The sequence below is a fragment of the Diospyros lotus genome, chromosome 5, assembly GCF_014633365.1.
Source record: "Diospyros lotus cultivar Yz01 chromosome 5, ASM1463336v1, whole genome shotgun sequence".
Lineage (NCBI taxonomy): Eukaryota > Viridiplantae > Streptophyta > Magnoliopsida > Ericales > Ebenaceae > Diospyros > Diospyros lotus.
In genome coordinates this window covers 16,879,020-16,901,119 of record NC_068342.1, presented here as the reverse complement: position 1 = coordinate 16,901,119, position 22,100 = coordinate 16,879,020, and the positions used below count along the sequence as shown (strand labels likewise).

The 22,100-nt window shown below is 35.4% G+C and overlaps 1 protein-coding gene across 2 annotated transcripts; it reads right to left on the bottom strand.

Annotated features, from left to right (window-relative positions):
- Positions 1–168: 168 nt before the first annotated feature.
- Positions 169–5,353, bottom strand: LOC127801964 (ferric reduction oxidase 2-like). 2 transcript variants are annotated; one of them, XM_052337536.1, is made up of 8 exons: positions 4,989–5,353; positions 4,676–4,778; positions 4,103–4,294; positions 3,467–3,701; positions 2,109–2,436; positions 1,753–1,996; positions 792–1,513; positions 169–648 (listed from the first exon to the last, which is right to left on the bottom strand). In XM_052337536.1, the coding sequence occupies exons 1-8, from the start codon at positions 5,200–5,202 to the stop codon at positions 509–511; spliced, it is 2,178 nt and encodes a 725-aa protein (XP_052193496.1). In that variant the 5' UTR covers positions 5,203–5,353; the 3' UTR covers positions 169–508. The 2 variants fall into 2 exon arrangements, with proteins under 2 accessions (XP_052193496.1, XP_052193497.1); XM_052337537.1 differs by having other exon boundaries at positions 170–648; positions 4,103–4,291.
- Positions 5,354–22,100: the final 16,747 nt, after the last annotated feature.

Genomic DNA, 22,100 nt, shown 5'->3' with positions numbered 1-22,100 from the left:
CACAAAAGGCATAAGTGAAGCTTGAAACCCAATATTCATGATTAATTCTTTTGCCTGATCTAAAATATTAATTAGAATTAACCCAAAACTCTCGTTAAAAATATTCCCCGTAGAGGGCTGGATATTTCATGTAAGCAATTAATTAGGATTCATTTTACTGTGTTAAATTTTCCATTGTTGTAGATATATGTATATAGTGCCACTCTTTCGATATTGTAACATATATAAATTGTAATTCAAAACTGAATTTGTTATTCGTGTGTGACAGTCCAAGCACCGTAAGAGTTTGTCACCCCTCCTGCCCTTCAATTTACACGTGATCAAATTCAGAAATGAAGATTAATGAAGAACTAAAAGCTATATATACGCAACACAACAATAACTAATAATTTGGCCCACTTCATCACTCTCTACCACACCCTACGTTTGTTCCCCTTCTGTTTCTTATTTATTGGGAATCAGTGACACTTGTTTCCAGTACTTAATAACATTTACTAATTCAATTAAACTACCAACTGAAGCTGATAGACTTAAAATGAAGATTATCCGCCAACCCAGATGAACATATCCTGGCAACCTCGTGCCTCAGCTTCTTGGGGCCACAAACAAGAACTCCAATGCTTGCCTCCTTGTGCTCAAACATAATTCCTGCAACAAATTTAATTCAAACAAGCAAAACTTTATTCATTAACCAACCGAAATGCTTTAATTTTCATGGTTTAAAGAGAAAGAATTAAACTCTCTCTCTCTCTCTCTCTCTCTCGATATATATATATATATATATATCTTACTCTTTAGGTCAGGCCTTTCACCATAGTGCACTGTCGTGGATTGAGAAAGTGACAGTTGAGGGAGGCTCTCCATCTCCCTATCTGCATTGAAGAACCACGAGCTCGGCGACCCGGCTGGGGTAGGCCCTTCCAGGCTCTTAATCTGGTTAGCTTCCCTCATATTCTGCTTCTTGTTCCAGTAGAAAGCTGCAGAGGCCGTGGTGGCTATGGAGAAGCATATGAGCGCCATGTTCAAAGCCGATCTTGAGGCCATTGAGTAGATATGGTTGGTGTTGTGATCAATTGGGTAGATGTGATAGCGAGTGATGGTACCCATCAAGATGAGAAAGATGATGAATGAAGATGATATGATTGCAGCAAGCCAGAGCCAGCTGCTGGGTCCTAGGGTTGGAGAGATGGGTAAATCCGAGGGTTTTGGCTTGAACCAAACAGATCTAATTGAAGGCTTTGAATTATAGTTACTGTGATCAAGTGTGGGCTCTTTCTCTCTTGTCACATAGGCATCAATTTGGATGTCAAAGTTGTTGGAGAGTTGATAGTTGGTGGAGATGGGGAGGATGAGGTCCAGAATGGTGAGGTCTGAAGAGTTCTTGAATGCAGCTATGAGTTGAAGCTTTGGGGTCTTGTGTTTCAGCGTCTCGCTCATGAAGATGAACTCTCTGATCATGGAGATGAATGGGGTTATGCCACTCCCTCCACTCACCATCACTAGGGTTTCATGCCTGCACAAACCATATATGTATATATATATATATATTCTTCAGTTATCACTATATATATATATCGATACAAAAGAACAAGACAAACTTTTCATTAAAAAGAGGAGAATGATTTGTAAAATGAGATTTGATGAATGTATCCAAAATTAAGCCCCAATGTATTAATAGTTATTTAGTGATAGATATGAGTCTGTTTGAGGTAGAAGTTAAGCGAGAATAGCGTACAATTCCATTATCTGTACCTTAGAAGAAAATCAGTGGAAACAGGTCCATAAGGCCCTTCAATGGAGACATCAAGATGATCAAGAGAAGATGACGAAACCATGTGGTTCAGCTTCTTGGTCCAACTCCCTTCTCCTTTAATGATCACACTAAGCTTCTCAGGCTCCAGATTACTGCTTGAACTGATTGTGAATGGATGCCACTGCAGCTTGGAGATGCTTGGCACATTCATGAACATGCTGCTTGTTGGACTATAACTTAACCCTTTAATTAAAAACATTAAATAAGAGTACTTATATGCTTGTGGACTGATCAGAATTAAACTCATAATGCATGTTATATAGATGATTAATTTTGAGCTTTATTGAATTTTTACCTGGACTCTTGGAGAAGTTGAGCTCGACTATTTCACATGGCAGAACCCTAGCCGAAACCAGGCGAACCCCTTGTCGTGACTGCAGGAATCGCAGGAAGCGATCTAGCAGGAAGAGGTAGAAACCGGGGAGCATAATGCAGGCGTAAGAGATGCCAACATGGAAGATGTAGAAGACGATAAAGAGAATATAGAGGTGATGAGTGTAGAAGAAGAGCTCAAACATCCTCCTCCTTATGCCATGGAAGCTTGTAACCCACATGAGCAATCCTGCTATCAGAGACAGCTCTCCACCCACATTTGATACCTCTGTTTTACTCCATTTTAGCATCTACTCACCCCAAACAAATTCAATGTTAAAATTGACAGACTTTTTTTTTCTTTTCTTTTTAGCTTATTAGGTGACTTGTTTTTATGAAGTGCATAAGTTTATTCATGAGTACTCAAATCGGCATTGTTTCAATAATTATATTATTTGGCAAGTTTAATTTTTTTTTTCTTTTTTTCGGAGAACCCATGTCACTACTTTTTCAAATATGCACATAATAGTCTCCAGAGCATATATCAAATAGTTGAATCACGATAAGTTAGGATTCGAATCGTAAGTCGTGAGTTCGATATCGAAATTGAGGACACTGGCGGCAAGGGATCGTGCAAGGGTGATAATTCCAAATATGTATAGAATATTTTTTTTTTTTAGACACACTTGTTAAATAAATGTATAAATTTTTTTATAAATTGAAATAATTCATGAGTCACAAGTAAATCAATACACAAAAATCTTTGTATATTCACACGATAGCCTACAATCATTTATTTTTTAAAAAGAAAATGTCACTTAATTCTCACCATAGCTATGTAGAAGAAAACTAGAAATTAGGTAGTATATCTACAACTATTGTGATGGAATCTAAAATGTATTGAAGTTAAAGTGTATAAATTTATGCATAAATAACATTCCCGAAATATATATATATATATATATATATATATTGATGGATATGAATGCGTGAAGGCAAGTGTGTTACCATCGGTGAAAAATCCCCACTATGTACAGATTAGTTTCTGGAGACAAAAATAGACAGGCACCCGTTGACTAAGAAAAAAAAAAAAAACAACCCTTGTGGGCTCCTTGCATAAATATTACTACCATATTAGTCTCTATCACTTTCCCATCTTTCAACCCTAGTGGGTACAGCTCCAATTATATATTGACCAACCGCCTAATCATCAATGTCCAAGCGAGAAAAGGAAAACCAACCAAGTCATGCACGCCTTATATATGGCCGATGGTAAGCATATATGTATGTATGTATGTATGTATAGAAGGTCAGGATAATCAAGAGAATTAAGTCTTGTACCTGGGAGGATTGGTCGGTGACAATCCAATAGATAATTTGACACACACCATGGGCAGTGAAGAGGGTCATTAGAATGTGACCGATCCATATGTGATACTTGACACTTGCCTCCGAGGTGAGGCCGAAAAATGGCAGCACTGATGAGCCTCGAGTCACCGGATAGAATAGAAAGCACAAGCATATGTTCCCAACCAGCCCTAACCTTAGAGCCGCACTCCCCAGCTTGGCTTCCCACCTACGTACACCAGTCGTATCACCATAACAAAAATAAATTCTAAATGGTGTTTGTAAAAACTACTCAAAATATGAAAGGCCTAGTTAAAATTTATCCAATTCTTTTCCATTTAATTAATAGCACTAATAGTAAATGCCCAGAAAAAAAAACACCTTTTATTCAGGTATTCGTTGATGAAAGTAATATTCAAACAAAATTTCTTCATAGAAAACTCATGCAAAATTAATTATTTTGAATCATTATACATAAAATTACCCAATACCCAACTCCTTAATTTCCAGAATGCCATTGTTAGTAGCCGTAATGCATGAATTATGTATGCTATAGAAGAAGCATGCAGAGAGAGAGGTAAATTAATTTCTTACACGCTTGGCAAATAATAATAATAATTAATTTCTTACACTTTCTCGCCAACCTTTGCGGCAGATTGTGGGTTGATACTGGCGAAAGCAATGCGCAAGTAAGTGGAGAAAGACCAAACCAGCAGAGCCAGGAACATAGCCAAGAAAGCCACCTCTATACGTGACACAATCCCCAACCCTTTGATCATCTCTGGCCGCTTCCATATTCCTAGTCTTTGCTTCAACTCTCTGCTATATATATTAATTATTGTTGATTCATATGCAAATGAAGTCAAAATCTTCAAATTAATATATATATATATATATTGAGACGTAAAAGAAGGGGAAATCATTTCCATAATCATAAGTAATTAAACTAAAAGCAATTTTTTAACTAGAGTTTTTTTTTATTATTAATTATCATTGTTTATGAATTCACATCTAAAAAATTATTTTACTCAAAGTTGATGGGTTGTTAGCCTTTTCCATCTCGAATCACCGGCGGTTATAGTAAATACCAGTAAAAGAAACGTCGGAAAAGATTTATTAAAACTGCCAGTAAAAAAAAAAAAACGGGGGGGAGGGGGGGGGGGGGGGGGGGGGGGGGGATGGTAGAAAGAGAAATTCATGTACCGTCCCATGTTGATAGAGCCATATCTCTTTCCCAAGTGAACGTAGACGCAGGCCAAGACAGCAAGAAGTAGGATTGGAAATGGGTATAGCAAAATTGTTACCCCTGTCATAATAATAATATATATGTTTAGGATAAAAAAAAACAATGATATTTAGAAAAAAAAAAAAAAAAAGGAAACCTTTTAACCAAATATTTTGTATACCACCTCGAACTAAATATACAGAGAAAGAGATTGAGAAAAGAAACCAATGTCAAGCATTTTTGAAGATACGAACTATATATATATGTATATGTATATAGATGAATTGAAACCTTGGGGTCCGAAGAAGGTAGAATTGGCGTCTACTCGTAACTTGGGCAGCCATTTCTGTCTGAAAACTTTAGTTGGAGTCATCACCAAGATCATGATATGCCCTAAAAGAATCACCACCACCACCGCCATTGTTGCCGCTCGTAGAGCATTACTTGCTCCCAGCTCATGAGAAGAAGGCGTTGATCTCTTCACCATCGTCACCCTCGCATCCATCTCTCTCTCTCTCTCTCTCCAGTATTATTAATTGCTTCTTGAGAGAATGAGATGATCTGCCAAGGCATGAACCCCATATATAGGGAGAACATATATGAATAGAACTTTGAAAACTATATATGTACGAAATGAATATATGTACGGTGATGAATAAACACGAAGAGAGAGAGAGAGAGAGAGAGAGAGAGAGAGAGAGGCAAACTTGTAAAATAGCGCTATGAAATGAAAGGAAGAGCATGATTCATTCAGTGGCTGGCTGCATAACATATATATTTTTTAATAATATTGCGGCAAGTTGGGCGTTCTAAGTTCAAACTGAGTAAAGAAACGCGAACATTTAGAGTCAACCATTTATACTTTTGACTTTGGATATGTGGGTAGATCAACCCCCACTAATCATGCATGGATCATGCATTTGGTAAGGATGATGCCATTTATAAAATTTATATCATTATTCTCCTCCTTATTATTATTTTTATTTGCTAGCATTCAATACATAACCATCCACGAAGGAGCCGAACCCCTAAGATATAAAACCTTTGTCGTTGCACCAAGTTCGACCTCTGGCTAGAGAAAAACATGCTATAACTATAGATTACATGAGCAAAACAAATAACAAGCAAAAATCCAATAAAAAACAAACACAAGACTAAAATATACACCAACAAGCCCACCAAAAACGCTAGACAAGATACCAAAACCTAGCAATACATGAGATTAAAGTAGGCCAAACCCAATTGCTACTACCTAATTGCCACGAACTTGTTGCTGGTACACCAAGCAACCAAAAGAACAACCAGAGCAGAGAGAGCTTCACTATCACCAATGCAACCTAGATCCCACAACCAATCACCATCCTCGTCACCACCTCAGAGCAGAGACCATTGTCGTCAGCTAGCTTCAAACTAGCCTTGAAAACACTACTTTACGCCTACTCTCATGAATCATTCATTGTCTCTTCTTGACGATCTATCCTTACACATACTCAGTTAAACAGGACCAGGTGCTCCCAAGGTCAAATAAGAATCTTGTTGTCAAGATATAATAATAAATTTATATTTATAATGTTGGGAACTGATAACACAAACCTTAGAGTATTTCAAATACTTCTCAATCCCAGACTCACGATAACCCAAAGACAGGAAGCTAAAAACCATTCATACATAAATAAAATGAAACAGAAACGAAAAGCGAAAGAAGACAAAGAATTTTATCGTGATTCACTCAAAATAGGGCTACGTCCACGTTGAGCTCCGATAAGAGAGTTCATTGCACTAAGGATAGAATCAAAGGATACACCCACATAAACCCTCTCAATCTCTCTGTACAAACAGTGGTTTGAGAAACAAAACTTGCCCAATAATCACTTAATACAGATTAAAAGGCAAAACCTATCGAACCATATAACTTAGCAAAGCTATACAAACATTTATAGAGAATGGAAAAACCAGAGAAGCAAACTAGAAACCCTAAGTCGAGGACGAAGGCTCTCCTTCTTCTCAAACCTTTTCCTCTTTCCTTTGATTTTGTCTCTTTCGTCTTAAACGTCTGACTGGTCCATATCCCGAGGGGAAAATAAATAGCGATGATGGAGGGTTAGGATCACGGCTCATAAAGTACAGATGAAGGGTTGGGATCAGATCGTGCAAGCACGATGATTATTCCAATAGAAATGGCAGACGGGTAAGATAAAAGGCAACCGGGTGCCACCAGGGAGCAGTTGATGGTTGCCATCCAGCAACTGCCAAATGGCAGCATGTGGTTTCTACACGTGGCCCGCCAATCAGCTTACTCCAATGACACTGTTTGGAGCTTCATGGCCAACATATGAGAAAGTCATTAGTTTTTAAGAGACCTCTAAAATAAAATATAGTTAAAATGGCACTGAGTGTCTCTTGCACAACCCTTCGATGATCAAGTCAGCTCAATTGAAAATTAAAAGAGTATGCAATGAGTTCTTGTAGAATTTTAGCATACTTGAAAAAAAGATATCACATTTTATATATAGGGGATTAGATAGTAAGTGGTAAAGTCTCCACATCTTTTAGAAGTGAAATTGTCAACATCTATTCCACCATTCAAGGCAAAGTCCTTAGAGGTTAGTTGGCATGCTTCAACTGAGACAATATTTGAAAGGCCTTCCAGAGACTTATCACTCTCCCAGAGAGTCTTTCCTTAACGCCTAGATGAGAGTTACTGAATGGATCTCCAAAAGACCTAATCAAGAGGGTCTCCTAGCCCTTCGTGGCTTCCTCTTAATTTTATCCTTTAGACTTCTTTGGATTTGTTTATTCTTAGGCCTAATCTTTTTGCAAATGGGTCTTGATCCAAGACACATTAATTATTGTCCTCCATTTTTTCTTCCAAGAGGCTCGGAGGAAATAGTACTTTTCTCAATCAACTAGCTCTTTGGGAGATTGCTCACTTTCTTGGGGCTCTCATTTATTTATTATTACTTTGTCTCATAATGTTGTAACTTAACTTAAGTGAACATTCCCTCATTAGAACATTTCCATTTTACATTTAATCATATGGTCCTAATTCTTTAACAGTTTGTCTTTTGGGCTTCCATAATCCCCCTATATATAAAAGGACATTCCTTGATCATTTGCTCATTTCTCATCCTACCAAATTTCCTTCTATAATTTCGAGAGATTTATCTTCTACTCTTCCAGAGACCTTCTAAAACACTCACCCGGAGACCTCTCTTCCACTTTTCCAAAAACCTCGTCTATTTGGTATGTTATTCTTTCCATATAGCTAGGACCAAACAGGTCAAAAGGTTTATCCCTACCCAAGAAGCTAGCATTTTTTTAGTGAAGAGTAGCAGATTGTTTGAGAGGGACATTGAGAGAATAAATGAGAACTTTTCTTTTCCTTTTGACTTCGAAATGAGAGTGCCTAGTTGAAAGAAGACTTATATAGCTCGTGTTAAGGAGAATTGTATAGGTGTTCATGAGACATTCGTTATAATTGGTCTTCACTTCTGTAACACCCAGTAATCTAAGTGTTAAGAGAATGAGAAAGGAAGTGAGAAAATTTCAAAAATGCCCTTGAGAATGTGAAAGATTTTGAGAATGATGGTGCCCTATGAGAGAGGGGCATTTTGGTAATATGGATAGTGAAGTCCAATAAAGGGTATTTTGGTAAATTGAAATAGTTCCTATGTGAATTAGGTGAGTAAGTGAATTAAATCCCACTTTTGTATTTATGTGGAGATATATGGGATTAATAATTCACAAAGAATATTTTGGTAATTTTGGAATTAATTCCATAGAGGAATTTAATTATGAAAAATAGGAAAAATGGAGAATATGCAATTATTTGAGAAAATAATTAATTTTCCCTAAAATGGTGAATTAATGTGGTAATGCCACATGGAGGGAGGAGATTAGAACTTGGAAGCCAAGGTTGGTGTCTTGTAGTGACACATGGCATTTTGTGGTCCAAGTTAAATGGAGAGATTAAATTAAATGCAAAGGAAATTCTAATTAGTCTTTTAAGCATTTAATGAAGAGAATAATTATAGTGAATTAAATAAATCCAAAGGAAAATGAAAAATTAGTCACCCATTAATGATGAAAAATTGTGGAATTTATTAAATGGGAAAGAAATGTTTTATCTCTCTCAAAGTAGTCTCTCATGTGATGGTTGAAAATAGTCTCATTTAAATAAATGAGAAAAATGGCTAATTTTGGGAAATTCCAAGACTTGATCTAAAGGTGGATATTTGGTTTTAAAATTGGAAATGGATCCAATGGCTAAGAATGAGTCTTGGAAGTGGGCAAGGATTGCCAAATGGGATTCAAGAATCCAAAGAGAATGAATGAATGGTAGAGATTGTTTGGTTTAAGGAAATCAAAGGCTAGGATTAAATCCTAGGAAAGTGCTTGGATTGTGCTTGTTCCAAGGGTGAGATCTTCTCTTGAAAGGTAAGTGAATAAAATCCAATGGATGAGATTAATCAAGGCAAAAGCACATGGATTGTGCTTTCTTGTGTGGTTAGGATTTTCTCTCAAAAAGCAAAAGGGAAATCAAGGTCTTGAAATTGAGATTTCAAGACAAGAGAAGTATAAAAAGGAAAATAGAGCTTTTGTCTCAAATTTTTGCCATTTGAAGAGCCTTGAAGAAGAAAGGAAAATAAAGAAGAAAGAAAGAAAGAAGGAAGAAGAAGATGAAGGAATCAAGGCAAGTTATATTTCTTCTCTTTATTTTTGGTGTTCTTGTATGCAAAGTAAGTGACATGTTGGAATGTCATCTTAGATAGGAGAAGATGATGGTGGGAGCTCTCTTGAAAAGAGGATTTGAAGCTTCAAAGAAAAGAATGAGGTAAGGGATGGCCCCATGGGAGGGTGGCCTTGCAATGTATAATAAGTATGGTTCATAAATGTATATGTTGCATTTGGCATGTTCTTTTATGTTCATGAGACTTATGCTCATAGGTTAGTTTGGGAACATGGTTGAAATGGTAGGTTGATGCCTCTAACCTTGGTGGGTTGTGAGGGCAAAGAGACTTAGCCACATTTGCATACATTTGGCATCATATAATCTTGTTATGTTCATATTTATTTTGCATTGCACACTTATTGAGCTTAATAGCTCATGAGGTTTTTACCCTCACATATAGGTTGTGGAAGCATGGGAAAAATCAAGACAAGGTGGAATGGCTTGTGGAAGCATGGAAATGAAGATTCAAATGTGTTGTATGGCTTAGGGTAGCCTATTTTGTGGCATTTGATTTATGTAATATAATGTATTTGGTTGGTAATGGCATGTTAAGTCTAAGATCATGTATGCATTTTATATTTGGCAATGTTTGACTTTATTGTGAGATGACATATTGGCTTATGGCATGTTGAAGCCTAAGTTATAGTGAAAGTCTCGATTTTGGTGTGTGTTGAGGGAGGCACCAAAGAAGTAAATAATGTGGTTTTTGGTTGAAAAATGGAAATTTTTGATGCATGTATAAGGGGCAAGAAATCTGGAAATTATGGGCTTAAAAGCCCAAGGAAAAAAAAAGGGAAAAAATTGGTAGAGGCAACAGTAGCAGTGCCGGGGCCCGCATGTGGCCCGCAGGGGGCCACAGTGGGTAGCAACCAGCAGCAGGCACGCGGGTGAGCGGGTGCGGGTGTGGTCGTGCGTGGCAGGCGCAGCCAGCGCACAAAGGGGCCTTGGGAGCGCCAGCAGGCCCCGCTGGCCAATTTTTTTTCAAAATTTGGATTTTTTGGGGGGAATTTGGGGCATTTCTTAATTGATTTTGGGCCCGGAGGAATTTTCAAAATAAAAGGATTTTTCGGACATTTTTGGAGATAAATGCCGAAATTTGAAAACATAAAAATTTTTAAGTTATTCCTCCAAAGTTGGTGATCAATCAATGTATGGATTGAAATGGTGGATTTTTTGAGCCCGGTGAAATCCTTGGATGGAAAAAGAATTAAAGATAAATAAGAAAATGGCAGTTGGGCATCTTCATGAGTTTTCTTTTCAACCAAATGCGGTGTGGTTGAAGCCCAATTCTGCTAGTGAATCCTAGGGATTGAGGGAAGGGAAGACGAGCCTAGTTCCTACCTAGGGTGTTTCGTCTTGAAACATGGTCCACCTTTCACCAAAGGTCGAGCGAGGTGGACAATTATTCGGGTAATTGTTCACGAGTAACACCCGTAAGTAGGAGCGGGGCGTTACAACTTCCCCATTCCTAAATTTGGCATGAGTTTTCTAAGGATGAACCACTTAGTAACAACCTAACTCCACCCTAATGGTTGGGCACGGTTAGTGGGTTTTTTCATCTAGTGCCACTTAAGGAACATGGTGTCTTACCCCAAATTGTTTAGTTGTTTCTAAAAAATTCAAGAGGTAAACTAACAAGCTTGTTTCTTGACCCTCCAATGAGTGCCAAGACTAAACAAACTCTTCGTTGACCTTTCGAACAAGATTGTCAACTTTGTGTCTAGGTGGTTCATAGTTAAGCTGTAGCATCTCAAAATTTAGAGATGGGTAATAATTATTAATTTCATTATTTGAGGATATTTTAGAATATTTGGAGATTTTAGAAAAAAATATTTATTTATAATGTTTTGAGAAAATGGAAATTAAGGTAATTAATTAAATTATTTAGGAATATTTATGAAAATAATGATGAAATTAAATTGGTGAATTTTTTGAAATATTCAGGGTATAAGTGTAATAAAGAAAAATGAGTTCGGGGTGTATGTGCAGAATTTTGAAAATTCTGGGGCACTAGTGTAATTTTTGAAAGTGGAGCAAGGGTTCCCTTAAATATTATTGTGTGCGTGCGCGTGTGCTGGGTGAGGTCACGGGATTGACCCGCAGTCGTGTGCACGCATAGTGGAGGTTTTGCTGGAATTTTTCCAGCCTATGGACGCCGAAACAGCGTCGTTTCGATCAGGCAGTGGCCTTCCCTAGTGCTGGTTACAGCGGTCGCCACATGGCCCTCTCCCAGCCCTTTATTTTGCTAATTTAAAGGCCGATTCGACCTTCTTTGAGGAAGCGAGCAGAGGAGAAAATAAGGAAGAAGAAGGGAGGCTCGGGCAGTGCGAGAAGAGAAAAGAAAAAGAAGATTGGCGGAAAAATTATAGAGTTTGGGATTATTTTGTGATTAAAGTGACCAAGTAAGTGAGTAAAATTAGTATAAATATTATATATTTAAATTATAGATTTTATACAATTAAATTATATAGTTTATGTGGTTAGATTTAAGTAATTTAAGCCATGGTTCTATTAATCGCAACAAAACATTTTACTTCGCGAAGGGAGTGTTAAAAGATCAAGAATCGGCCAAATAAAGGTAAGTTCCTAACCCTCTTCTCATGTTCTTTATTTCTCGTGAAAGTCTCTGTGGTTTCTCATATTTTATTCCTTCCCTCACCGTGACTCGGTTCCACGCATTAATAATGCAAATCCGCGTGGCAACCATCATATGTCTTATATGTGATTAATGGGGCTATTGGTAATGAATTAAGTGAAGTAAGTGATGTCTTGACGTTATTCATTTCGTCTGTCACGGGGCTTCGTATCGCCCCACTTTCTTTGGGAATGATGTCGTACCCGTTGGGCTAGGTTCTTAGAAGGGTTGATTATGGTTTAATGGGGTTATGTTAGTAATTTATTATGGATGTGGAGATGGTTTCCTGTGAATGAGAAGAGATGAGAACGTGGTTGACATAATGGTGTCTATGTTGTCATGGATTAAATGTGCGAAATGATAAGCTTAAGTGACTAAGTTTAATGTCGTCTATGGGTGTCTAAGGGTATGGGGTACAAAACCACTGACTGTCGATCGTGGGTCGTGGCAATTGATGGCTGGATGTATGGGCATCAGTCATCGGCTGTTACGATAAGTGTTAGACAGGCCAGAAGAATTCGTACTTGCTAGATTCCCTGCCTTGGCTTGTGCATATCATGATGTGTGTACTGCATAGGGACTGAGTTGCATTCATTTGGGGAGCACGCCTTGTGTGTGATGGGATGTGTGAGCATTTGCATGACCCGGTTGGTTTAAGAGCCAACTTGGGTACTCTAGATGAGCGAGTGCATTTAGAGCATAGCGCATGTGTGAATTCCTATGTGGATGTAGCATGTCCTGATGCTTGGTTTATGGGGGCCTTATCATCACATTTATGCTGCAGAAGCCATTACATTTCCTATTTGTAGCATTGCATGGTGAGAATGTGCAGTTTTAAGTGATGAGTATGGGTGATGGGTAGTGTCCACCACGGAACGTAGGTCGTGGAAGTGGCCCACAGAAAGACCTTGGGGGAGACCCACGGCAACAGTAAGACCTTAGGGCGAGACCCACGGCAACAGAAAGACCTTGGGGTGAGACCCACGACAACAGTAAGACCTTAGGGTGAGACCCACGGCATTAGATTATGTTGAGAGTGACAGGAAGGGACGTGTAAGGGAAATGGTATAGCAGTCTATAAAAGGCTGTTAACAGGTTTGTATGTTGCACTTGGGTGCCAGTGTGTGTTTTTGTGGGCCCCAAGGACCGTTTATGTGAAGTTTATTATAGGCTTATGCATTTAGAAATAAGGAAGGTATTGGGCATGTCATGATATGACATTGCATTGGCATGAATTGCATGGGGTGTTATGGGAAGAGTTTTATCTTTAACTTACGGCCTCTCTTTCTAGAGCTTGCTGAATCTTGTGACTCACATTTGCTTTCCATCATTCTAGGTAAGAGTATCCTGAGATCGCAGATGCATCCGAGAGAGTTAGGTCCACATTGTTAAGTCATGATAGTAGGTGTAGAGTTCTCTCGAAACTAGATCCTATGTGTCGTGCGTATGGGTCAGAGTAATACTCTCATGTTCATGAGTTAAGTGTATGTTGTGTAAGCACAGGTGGGCTCATGTTGTGAATGCTTATGTAAGAATGATCATGAAATACTATGTGATAAAAGGTATGGTTCAATAAGGATTGTGAATGTGTTTTGGCTTGTGTTATTGATCGGTATCACTTAAGTAATGACCATCTCATGGATCCTCTTTGTGCACGAGGGCTCTGGGAGGAGGGCAGTTACATAAGCCCTTACTAAGCTAAAATACTCTATTTCAGTGGTGTTGGGATGAAAAGTGAGAGGTCTAGACAAATAAGCTCCCCAAGCACAAGATAGCCCATGAAATATATAGGCCTTGTTGTCTTGGACCTTTATCACCAAATTGACTTGATAGGCCTATTTAGTATAAGCTTTTCGAGAAAAGGAAATGTTGCTTGCTTGAGTTTTTCCCTCTGAGATGACATGTATAACTTGGTGTGTGGGCTCAATATCTGGAGGAATGGTTATTTTTTCTTTTTTTCTTTTACACTTATCTGCCCCATCTTACCTTTCGAGCCTTTCATCTCCTCTCTAGTTGTTCCTTTCTTATCTTTCCTCAATGTGCACATATCTCCTTAATCTCCCTTCCCCAATAAAGGATTTAATTTGGTTCATCAACTCACGGCATTGATCTATGGAATAACCATGAGTCCTATGAAATCTATAGTACATATCTTTGTTATTACCCAAAGGCTAATCAACTTTCTTTGGGAGTTAATAGGATAACAGATCACGGTTTAGTGAATTGGGTATAGTTATTGAATTGTAACCTAGAAGGATCAGCTAACTTTCTAAATTTTTTGTTCCTCTTACTGGTTCCCTCCTCGAATTCCCTTTCTCTCATCTTTTTATCTCTTTCTTCATTTCCTCCAACCATTCCCATTACCTCAACCTAGAGGATATACTTATCCCTCGAATAAATAAATCCGCTAGGGTCATTAGCTAGTCAAGTGCGAGGGACTCTTGTAAAGGAGTTGACTGAGTCCCTTAAAGCATGGCAGCAACACCCATTCCAACCTGCAAGTTCCCATAAACATATTATCAAAGAGTTTTATTACTACTCTGTTAGATGCTAAGGAGATAGGTAGCATCTTTCTTTCTTTAATTATTGATGGTGAAGGCCTTGATGAACTCTCTTTTTAGTTATTTGAAAAAAGAGATTGACCCCTCAACTAAGCCGTTAAACTAGGCACGAACGTGGTTAGCCAAAGTTAGAAGGAAGGTGCAACACATGATGGCATATTCCCAACCATGCAAGAGTATAAAAGACTCATAATTTTGTATATAGTAATGGGATCCCATTTCCCTGAACTTTTACAAGAGATTTCTCCATAATTTTCAAAGTAGAAGGATTTTTCTCATTTGCTGGCCTTCTTGAGCTAGCACCAACTACCTAGGTTGCATGAAAATGAAAATGGCATATAGATATAATATGAAACAGAAATAGGGAAGTGGCATTTTTAAAAAAAAGTAAGAAACAAAAATATTGTGAGGAAATGCATAAATAAAAAAATATATATAGGACAGTTTTTGTAAATACAATTTTTAATATAGAAAATTATAAAAAAATAGTTATTCAATCAAAAAATAAATATAAATTTCATAATACATTCAAACAAATATAAACATAAGTTCTATCATCCACGAACTATGATTTACAAATTAAAAAAATAATAAATTTAAAAAATAATCAAACATAATACAAACAATAAATGTAAAATTTTACTTGTAAAAATAAACAGTAAATTTAAAAATTTTAAGTTAGAGACAAAAAAAGTTGTCTCTAACATATATAACATCTTCGTGGATGGAAATATGTTTCCAAATCAAAAATGCGTTTTTGATATTTTTCTAATATAATGAATTGGCCCCAAAATGTTTTCAAAATTGTAGAAATGACCAATTTTTTTTTTTTTTTTGGGTTTAAAAATGGAAATATTTCGAAAACACCAAAACACCTTGAGTTTAGGGTTTAGGGTTTCTGTGCATTATAGTCAATTGCTTTTGTTTTAAAATTTTCTTTATCATTTTCTTCATATATTCCATCTATCTGGCACTAAATACTAAGAGAGTGTCAATTTCTTATGCCTCCCTTAGCTAGTCTATAGGAGGAACCTTGCCTTCTATGCCGGTTGTACTCTCTATTATGTTTAGGTATTTATCCTTCCAAAAGAATTCTTTGTCTACATGACACATGATGCCTTCCTTTTTCTAAGACAGAGCTAGCTCTAGGAGAGTCTCTCAAAAATCATCTAATCAATGAGCCTTTAGGAGAGGCAAGTCTCTTCTTATTCTTGAGAGAGTAATAGGGGAAACAAGAAGTTTTAAAAAGTTTGTGATAGGAAGGCATGAGATATGATACTCTACAGTAATCTTGCCCTTTCCCAAAAAGCTTAGACGTATTCCTCATGTTGTTTACGGGAAGCTTCATAATGGGTGAGAAGCACAGTGGGAGAATCCAACCCGGAGACCTTTAGGAGACTAATATGAAAGGCTCTCCTGGTTTCTTTGAGTGCTTCTAAGAAACTGAGTCCTTGAGAGACTAGTTGGAAGGGTCGCTTTGGGTTTTTGAGGATTTTCGGGACATTGAACTTTTAGGTCCTTCTTGACTCTGTTGATTTGTGATAGATCTTGTTCGGGCCATTGTTATTTTTTTTTGGATTTTTTATCAGGATTTTCACAAATGACTCCAATTGTGTTGTCAAGATATAATAATAAATTTATAGTTGTGAAAGAATTTTCATTCTTTGGGAGACCTAAAAGAAGAAAGACAATCAGAAGGCATGGGGTGTCTCTTGCACAAGCCCTTTAATGATTAAGTCAACTCAATTAGAAACTAAAAGAGTATGAAGTAAATTTCTATAGAGTTTTTGTCATGCTTAAAAACGAAAATCACCCCTTTTTTTATAGGAGTATTAGATAGCGGTGACAAAGTTTCCACATCTTTAGGAATTGAAATTGTCAATATATATTCCATCATTCAAAGCAAAGACCTCAGAGATTAGTTGGCATACTTTGATCGAGATAATGTTTGGAGGGTTTCTAAGAGACTTATCACTCTCCTAGATAGTTTTCCTTAATGCTCAGATGAGAGTTATCGAGTGGGTCTCCAAGAGACTTAGTTGAGAAAGTCTCCTAACTCTTCGTGGTTTCCTTTTTTATCCTTTGAACTTATTTGGCCTTGTTTGTTTTTGGGTATAATTTTTTTTTTTTTTTTTGTGCAAATGGGTCGTAATCCAAGACACATCAAAGGGAAACCACAACTAAGGATTTGTTAATGAAAAAAATAGAAAGCGTAGTGGAGTAATGAGACCATGGGGGGTGAGCAACTACCATTAACAAGGGAGAAGGAAAAATAGTAGTGTGCTTCAACAAGGACCAAGAGCTGACAAGGGAAAAAGACAACAAATAAGGTATCGGATTGAGGCTACAAAAACCAGGAGATTAGTTGGACTCCCTGATGGCAAGACCAAATGAACATCAATGACAATGACGGAAAAAGCTAGAGACGAGCTACAGAGCAAAGCCTTTATTCTCTAAGAAAACCTAGCTAGAGAGAAAGTGTTGTGGGATATCCTAAGAAATCTCAAAAATCACAAAATCCCTGAAAATTTCCTAAGTATTTTGCATATTTCTAGATAGCCCCTGAGAGTCTCCCAGGCAATGTCTCCCAAAGTCTCCGAAAAGTTTTCAGGATGGTTGAGCCTTAGCATTACATAGCCTGAAAACATACTCTCTTTCGGGCCCAATTCACCCGGTGGTTTTGAAGAGTCTTCAGACCCACTTGGAGGAACTCATCAGAGCACTCTCACCCTGAAGACCCTCCAGGCCTTCTGGCCTCACCCGATGCATCTCCCCGAAGAGTTTGAGGACTCTCACAAAGTGTCTATAAACACTCGCCTAATCTAAGGCAAACAGATCTTTTCGGGTACTCTTTTCCCATACCTCTATATCTTCTAGACACTCTCTAGACCTGAAGACTTAAGACTTTAACCCCTACAAGACTCATCAAGAACCAACTCCCTTGAAAACTTACCTTAGACATACTACATATACTCATTCATACTTGCATCTGCACTTCATTTTCTAGACATCAGTGTCTGACTTGGGCATCGAAAGGTCCGCATAGGGAAAATCCCTGTGTGCCTTCTAATTGCTTTTCTGTTGTAGATACTAGAGAACAACTCCCCTGAAGACTTGAAAGACAATCACCGGAAGACCTTTCAAACCAATTTGGAGACTCCAACGACCCTCCAAGACCCCAAAGCCTCAGCCCCCTTTTGGTTGAATCTCTGTTCTCATTGATCCTTGTTAGTCATTTGTATTCTCTCAAGAACTCTACTCTATTTGTTTTTAACATAAATAAATTTAATTATTATATTTAAGAAACAATAGAGAGACTCTCCCAAAATTGAAAATGTTACTTCTATATAATTTATATTATTGCATGGTATAATAATTATGGTAATGTGATTTCTTTAGGAGATTTTTTTAATTTAAAAAAAATGTATTCAAGTTATGTTTGAAGAGTAATTTTTTTAAATTTTAATAATTTAAATAACATTTTTGTTGGCAATATGTTTCATAAAGATATCTTCTACAGGTAGGTAAGGAACATGTTTTATGTCCCCCAATACAAACAATTTTAGGATATATTAATGCTACTCACTAGTAGTCATGCCTTTGCAGCCTTCTTCTCTCGTGGACACCTATGTTGTATAGAAACGAAAAGGGAAAACGTTTTCGATAAAAAATGAAAACGTAGAAATAAATATTTTTTAAAAAAATAAATATAAATAGAGTCTAACACAAAAATAAGAAACATTTTAAAAATATTTCAAAAATAAAAAAACAACTGTTATGAGGTGTTTTTGTACGACATAGACACTAGCCAACTAACCAATTGGTTGAGGATAAAGATGAAGCGCCAGGTGGACCCATTACCTGGAATCATGGGATCATTTTTTCACTAGTTTCAACCATTTCATAATGGTAGCCTCCACATTCCTAATAATAATTATTGCACTTAATTAATTACTTTTTAGACACATAAGCTCATCGACATAAAAATTATTTTAAACCTTTTTTTAATAGATGCAGAGACTATTTAATAATTAAAAAATATAGTGTTTAGTTTTTAAATTATAAAAAATTAAAATTTAGTATCTTAATTATTAAAATTTATTATTTTAAATTTTTATCATAGAGAATAAATAGAACCATTATTTAAGCTACATAGAAGATCACATTATATAAAAAAAATTACATGAGCAACACATATCAAATTTGACTTAATACATAAATATAATATTTGATTTCTTACCAATTAAAAATTTTGATATTTGGTTCTTAGTGTGAAAAAAAAACAAATTTGATAAAAAAAAAATACTTGAATTTCATAAAAATACCTACAAATTTCATTAAAAATATTTTAAAATATTTCAAAAAAACCTAAATTTCATAAAAAAAAAACCCCTAAAAATTTCATAAAAAGACTTAAAAATATTCAAAAAAAGATCTAAATTTCATAAAAAAAGTCTACAAATTTCATAAAAAAGACTTGAACATAAAACATATAAAATAAATTTATTTTTTACGTCTTTGTAATGACATTTTTAAGTCTTTTTATGAAATTTGAGTATTTTTTAAATATTTTTATGTATTTTTTTATGAAATTTCGGTCTTTTTTTGAATAGTTTAAGGCCTTTTATAATTTTTTAGGTCTTTTTATGAAATTTAACTATTTTTTGAATAATTTTTGGTCATTTTTATGAAATTTAGGTTTTTCTTTTTATCAAATTTGGTATTTATTTTCATATCAGGGATTAAATTTTATTTTTTAATTATTGAGAAAGTAAATATCATATTTATATATAAAGTTTAATATGATGTGTTTTGTTAATGCGACTTTTTATTTTGCATGTGAAATAACATTTTACGTGTCATAGATAATGATTCTATTTAATCTTAGTTGTAGTAAATAGTTAAAATAATAATTTTTTAAAAATTAAGATATTAAATTTTTATATTTTATAATTTAAAAACTAAACGTTATATATATATATATATATATTTATTATTGAAGGGACTCTGAACATTTCAATGAGTGAAACATTCATTATTCATGACATGAGATATGGGGCATTTATAAGAATAGAAAGGCATAATCTTTACCAGTGAGGTGATAATTTAAGTGGTGAATGAGAATGATGTGTGGTCTTTGAATGAGCCACACATTAATCTGCGCATCACTCTACAAATACAATTTTCTTTTATTTCAATTCATATTCCGCTAGTGAAAATCCGGTACCAATAATAATGGAATGAAAGACGTCACCGATAGGATGGAATGGATGAGAGAGTTCCAGGTGTTGGTGAAAATTGCAAATTCACATTGGCTACATTAAATAATTAATATTGCTTAACATTATTTTTAATTTTTCATTATGAAAATTGCCAGAAAAGAACTATTATAAGCGAAACCAACCTTTTGGAGAATTATAAGTGAAGTGAACAGTGGGCTAGGCTCATGTTAACACGTGGCATGTGAATAATTTTTGGGTGTAATCAAATTTAAAGTCAAAATATATGACTTAAAACTTATAAATGTGCATCTAAATAATTTAAATTCAAAACTTAACCATTAATGTAGCATTTGTTAAAATAGTAAGATAAAATTATATCTAAGATAAAGTTTGAATATTTTTCATATCAAGATATGAAATGATCAAAATAAATTTGAAAAATATTTTAATATTTTTATTAAATTATTTATTAATTTTTTAAAAATATATTAAAGGATATATGTATAATTTTTTTCTTATTTATAAAATTCAAGATATATTTATCTGAAGAGAAGAGAAGAGAGATAAATATATCTAAAAAAATATTAGATAAAAAGTTACATAAATTATTTCGTTTAAATAAATTTAATAAATATATTAAAAAATAAAATTTTAAAATATTTTTTATATATATTTTTTTTTAATTTATACTTGGTGCAGGAAATGACAGGTACGGCTTGGCTGACATAAGGATAAGGGAGTAACGGAGACCACTGAAAGTGGAGGATGCAGAGGGACATGGGACAAGGATTGAATGTATCAGATACAAACAACTTTCCCCTCTTTAAAAAGTTAAAAGGTGGAGACGGACAAGGACTCCTCCATAATAAAAGGAACGGGAATAGCGATCATATTGTGTTATGGTCCACAAATCATCGGTTCCTCTTCTGTCCTTTGCCATTCATTCCTTCACATTCTACACAAGACAACATTTGTGTTTTCTTAGCATTTTTTTTTTTTAATTTACCCGTGGTGTTTGAACTTTATCCGATTAATCTTCAAAAATGGATGACCTTTCCCCCAAATGCATCTCCCGAGTAAATTAATCTAGATTCAGACATAATATATACACATTCAGTTCTGAGCATTCAGTATAATTTATACGGGACTTGTCTTTTAATTTTATTGTTATTTTTTAGTTAAATGCTATATTCTAAAAATAATTTTACCTTCTAAGTCATCGCACTAATTCAAACTCTGATACTTTTTATAAAATTTTAAATATTTTATCACTGCGCCATGAATGTGAGGATAACATTTTTCTTTTTTCCTTTTAAGTGTTTGGTTATGCGAGTGGAGGATGAAAAAAAAATCCTAATTCAAATAGACGCTACATAAATTATAATGGTTTTATACAAAATATAATTATAAATAAAATAATTTACGAGTGTAATTAAATCTACCTAAAAAAATAAAGATTTATTAGTTAACATCTCTGTCGTTGTGACAAATACTTGAAATCCATCGCCTTGCCAATTATAAAAGTGTAAAATCTTATCATTGTTGCAAATATTTTCAACCACGATCCACAAAGCGTTACAGTAACCACATAGCCAGAAAGAAAGAAAAAAGCGTACGGTATCCACGGAGTCTTACCATCTGTATTCCTGTATGAGCTAGTGTTGGAATGGCAATGGAAGGGTTGATATATAGGAATTTTACATTTGGGACTCCTCAAACTACTATAAAATATGGTGTTTCATCCCTCCTTCAATTCATATCTATCATTTATAATTTAACTAATATTTTAAATTATTTTTAATCTAAAAGTTAATGAGAATAAACAAAAAAAAAAACTTAACTGTTAGTACCTTTATATATCTAAAGATCCGTGAATTATTAAAAATATGATATTTTGTCCCTCGTCTAATTCATATTTATTATTTATCATTAAACTAATATTTTTAGTCTAAAAGTAAACTTAGAATAAACAAAAAAAAAAAAAAATTTAACAATGACACCTAACGTGACACCACTTAAAATTACAAGAATATCCCTGCACGTTAATAGTCTCGCTCGCCTCGTGGATTGCTTGAGAGACTGACATATGGCAAGTCAATTCGGAGTGGAATTCGAAAAATTCGGGCCGGATCGCAAGACCCGTTCCAACTTGACTGGAGTCCTTGGGAGTCGTGCACGCCATCTCGAGTTTGTCTCGAGTACCCCATAACGGACCTGCCTATAAAAAGCAACGGTCCCCACTAGGTATGAAAA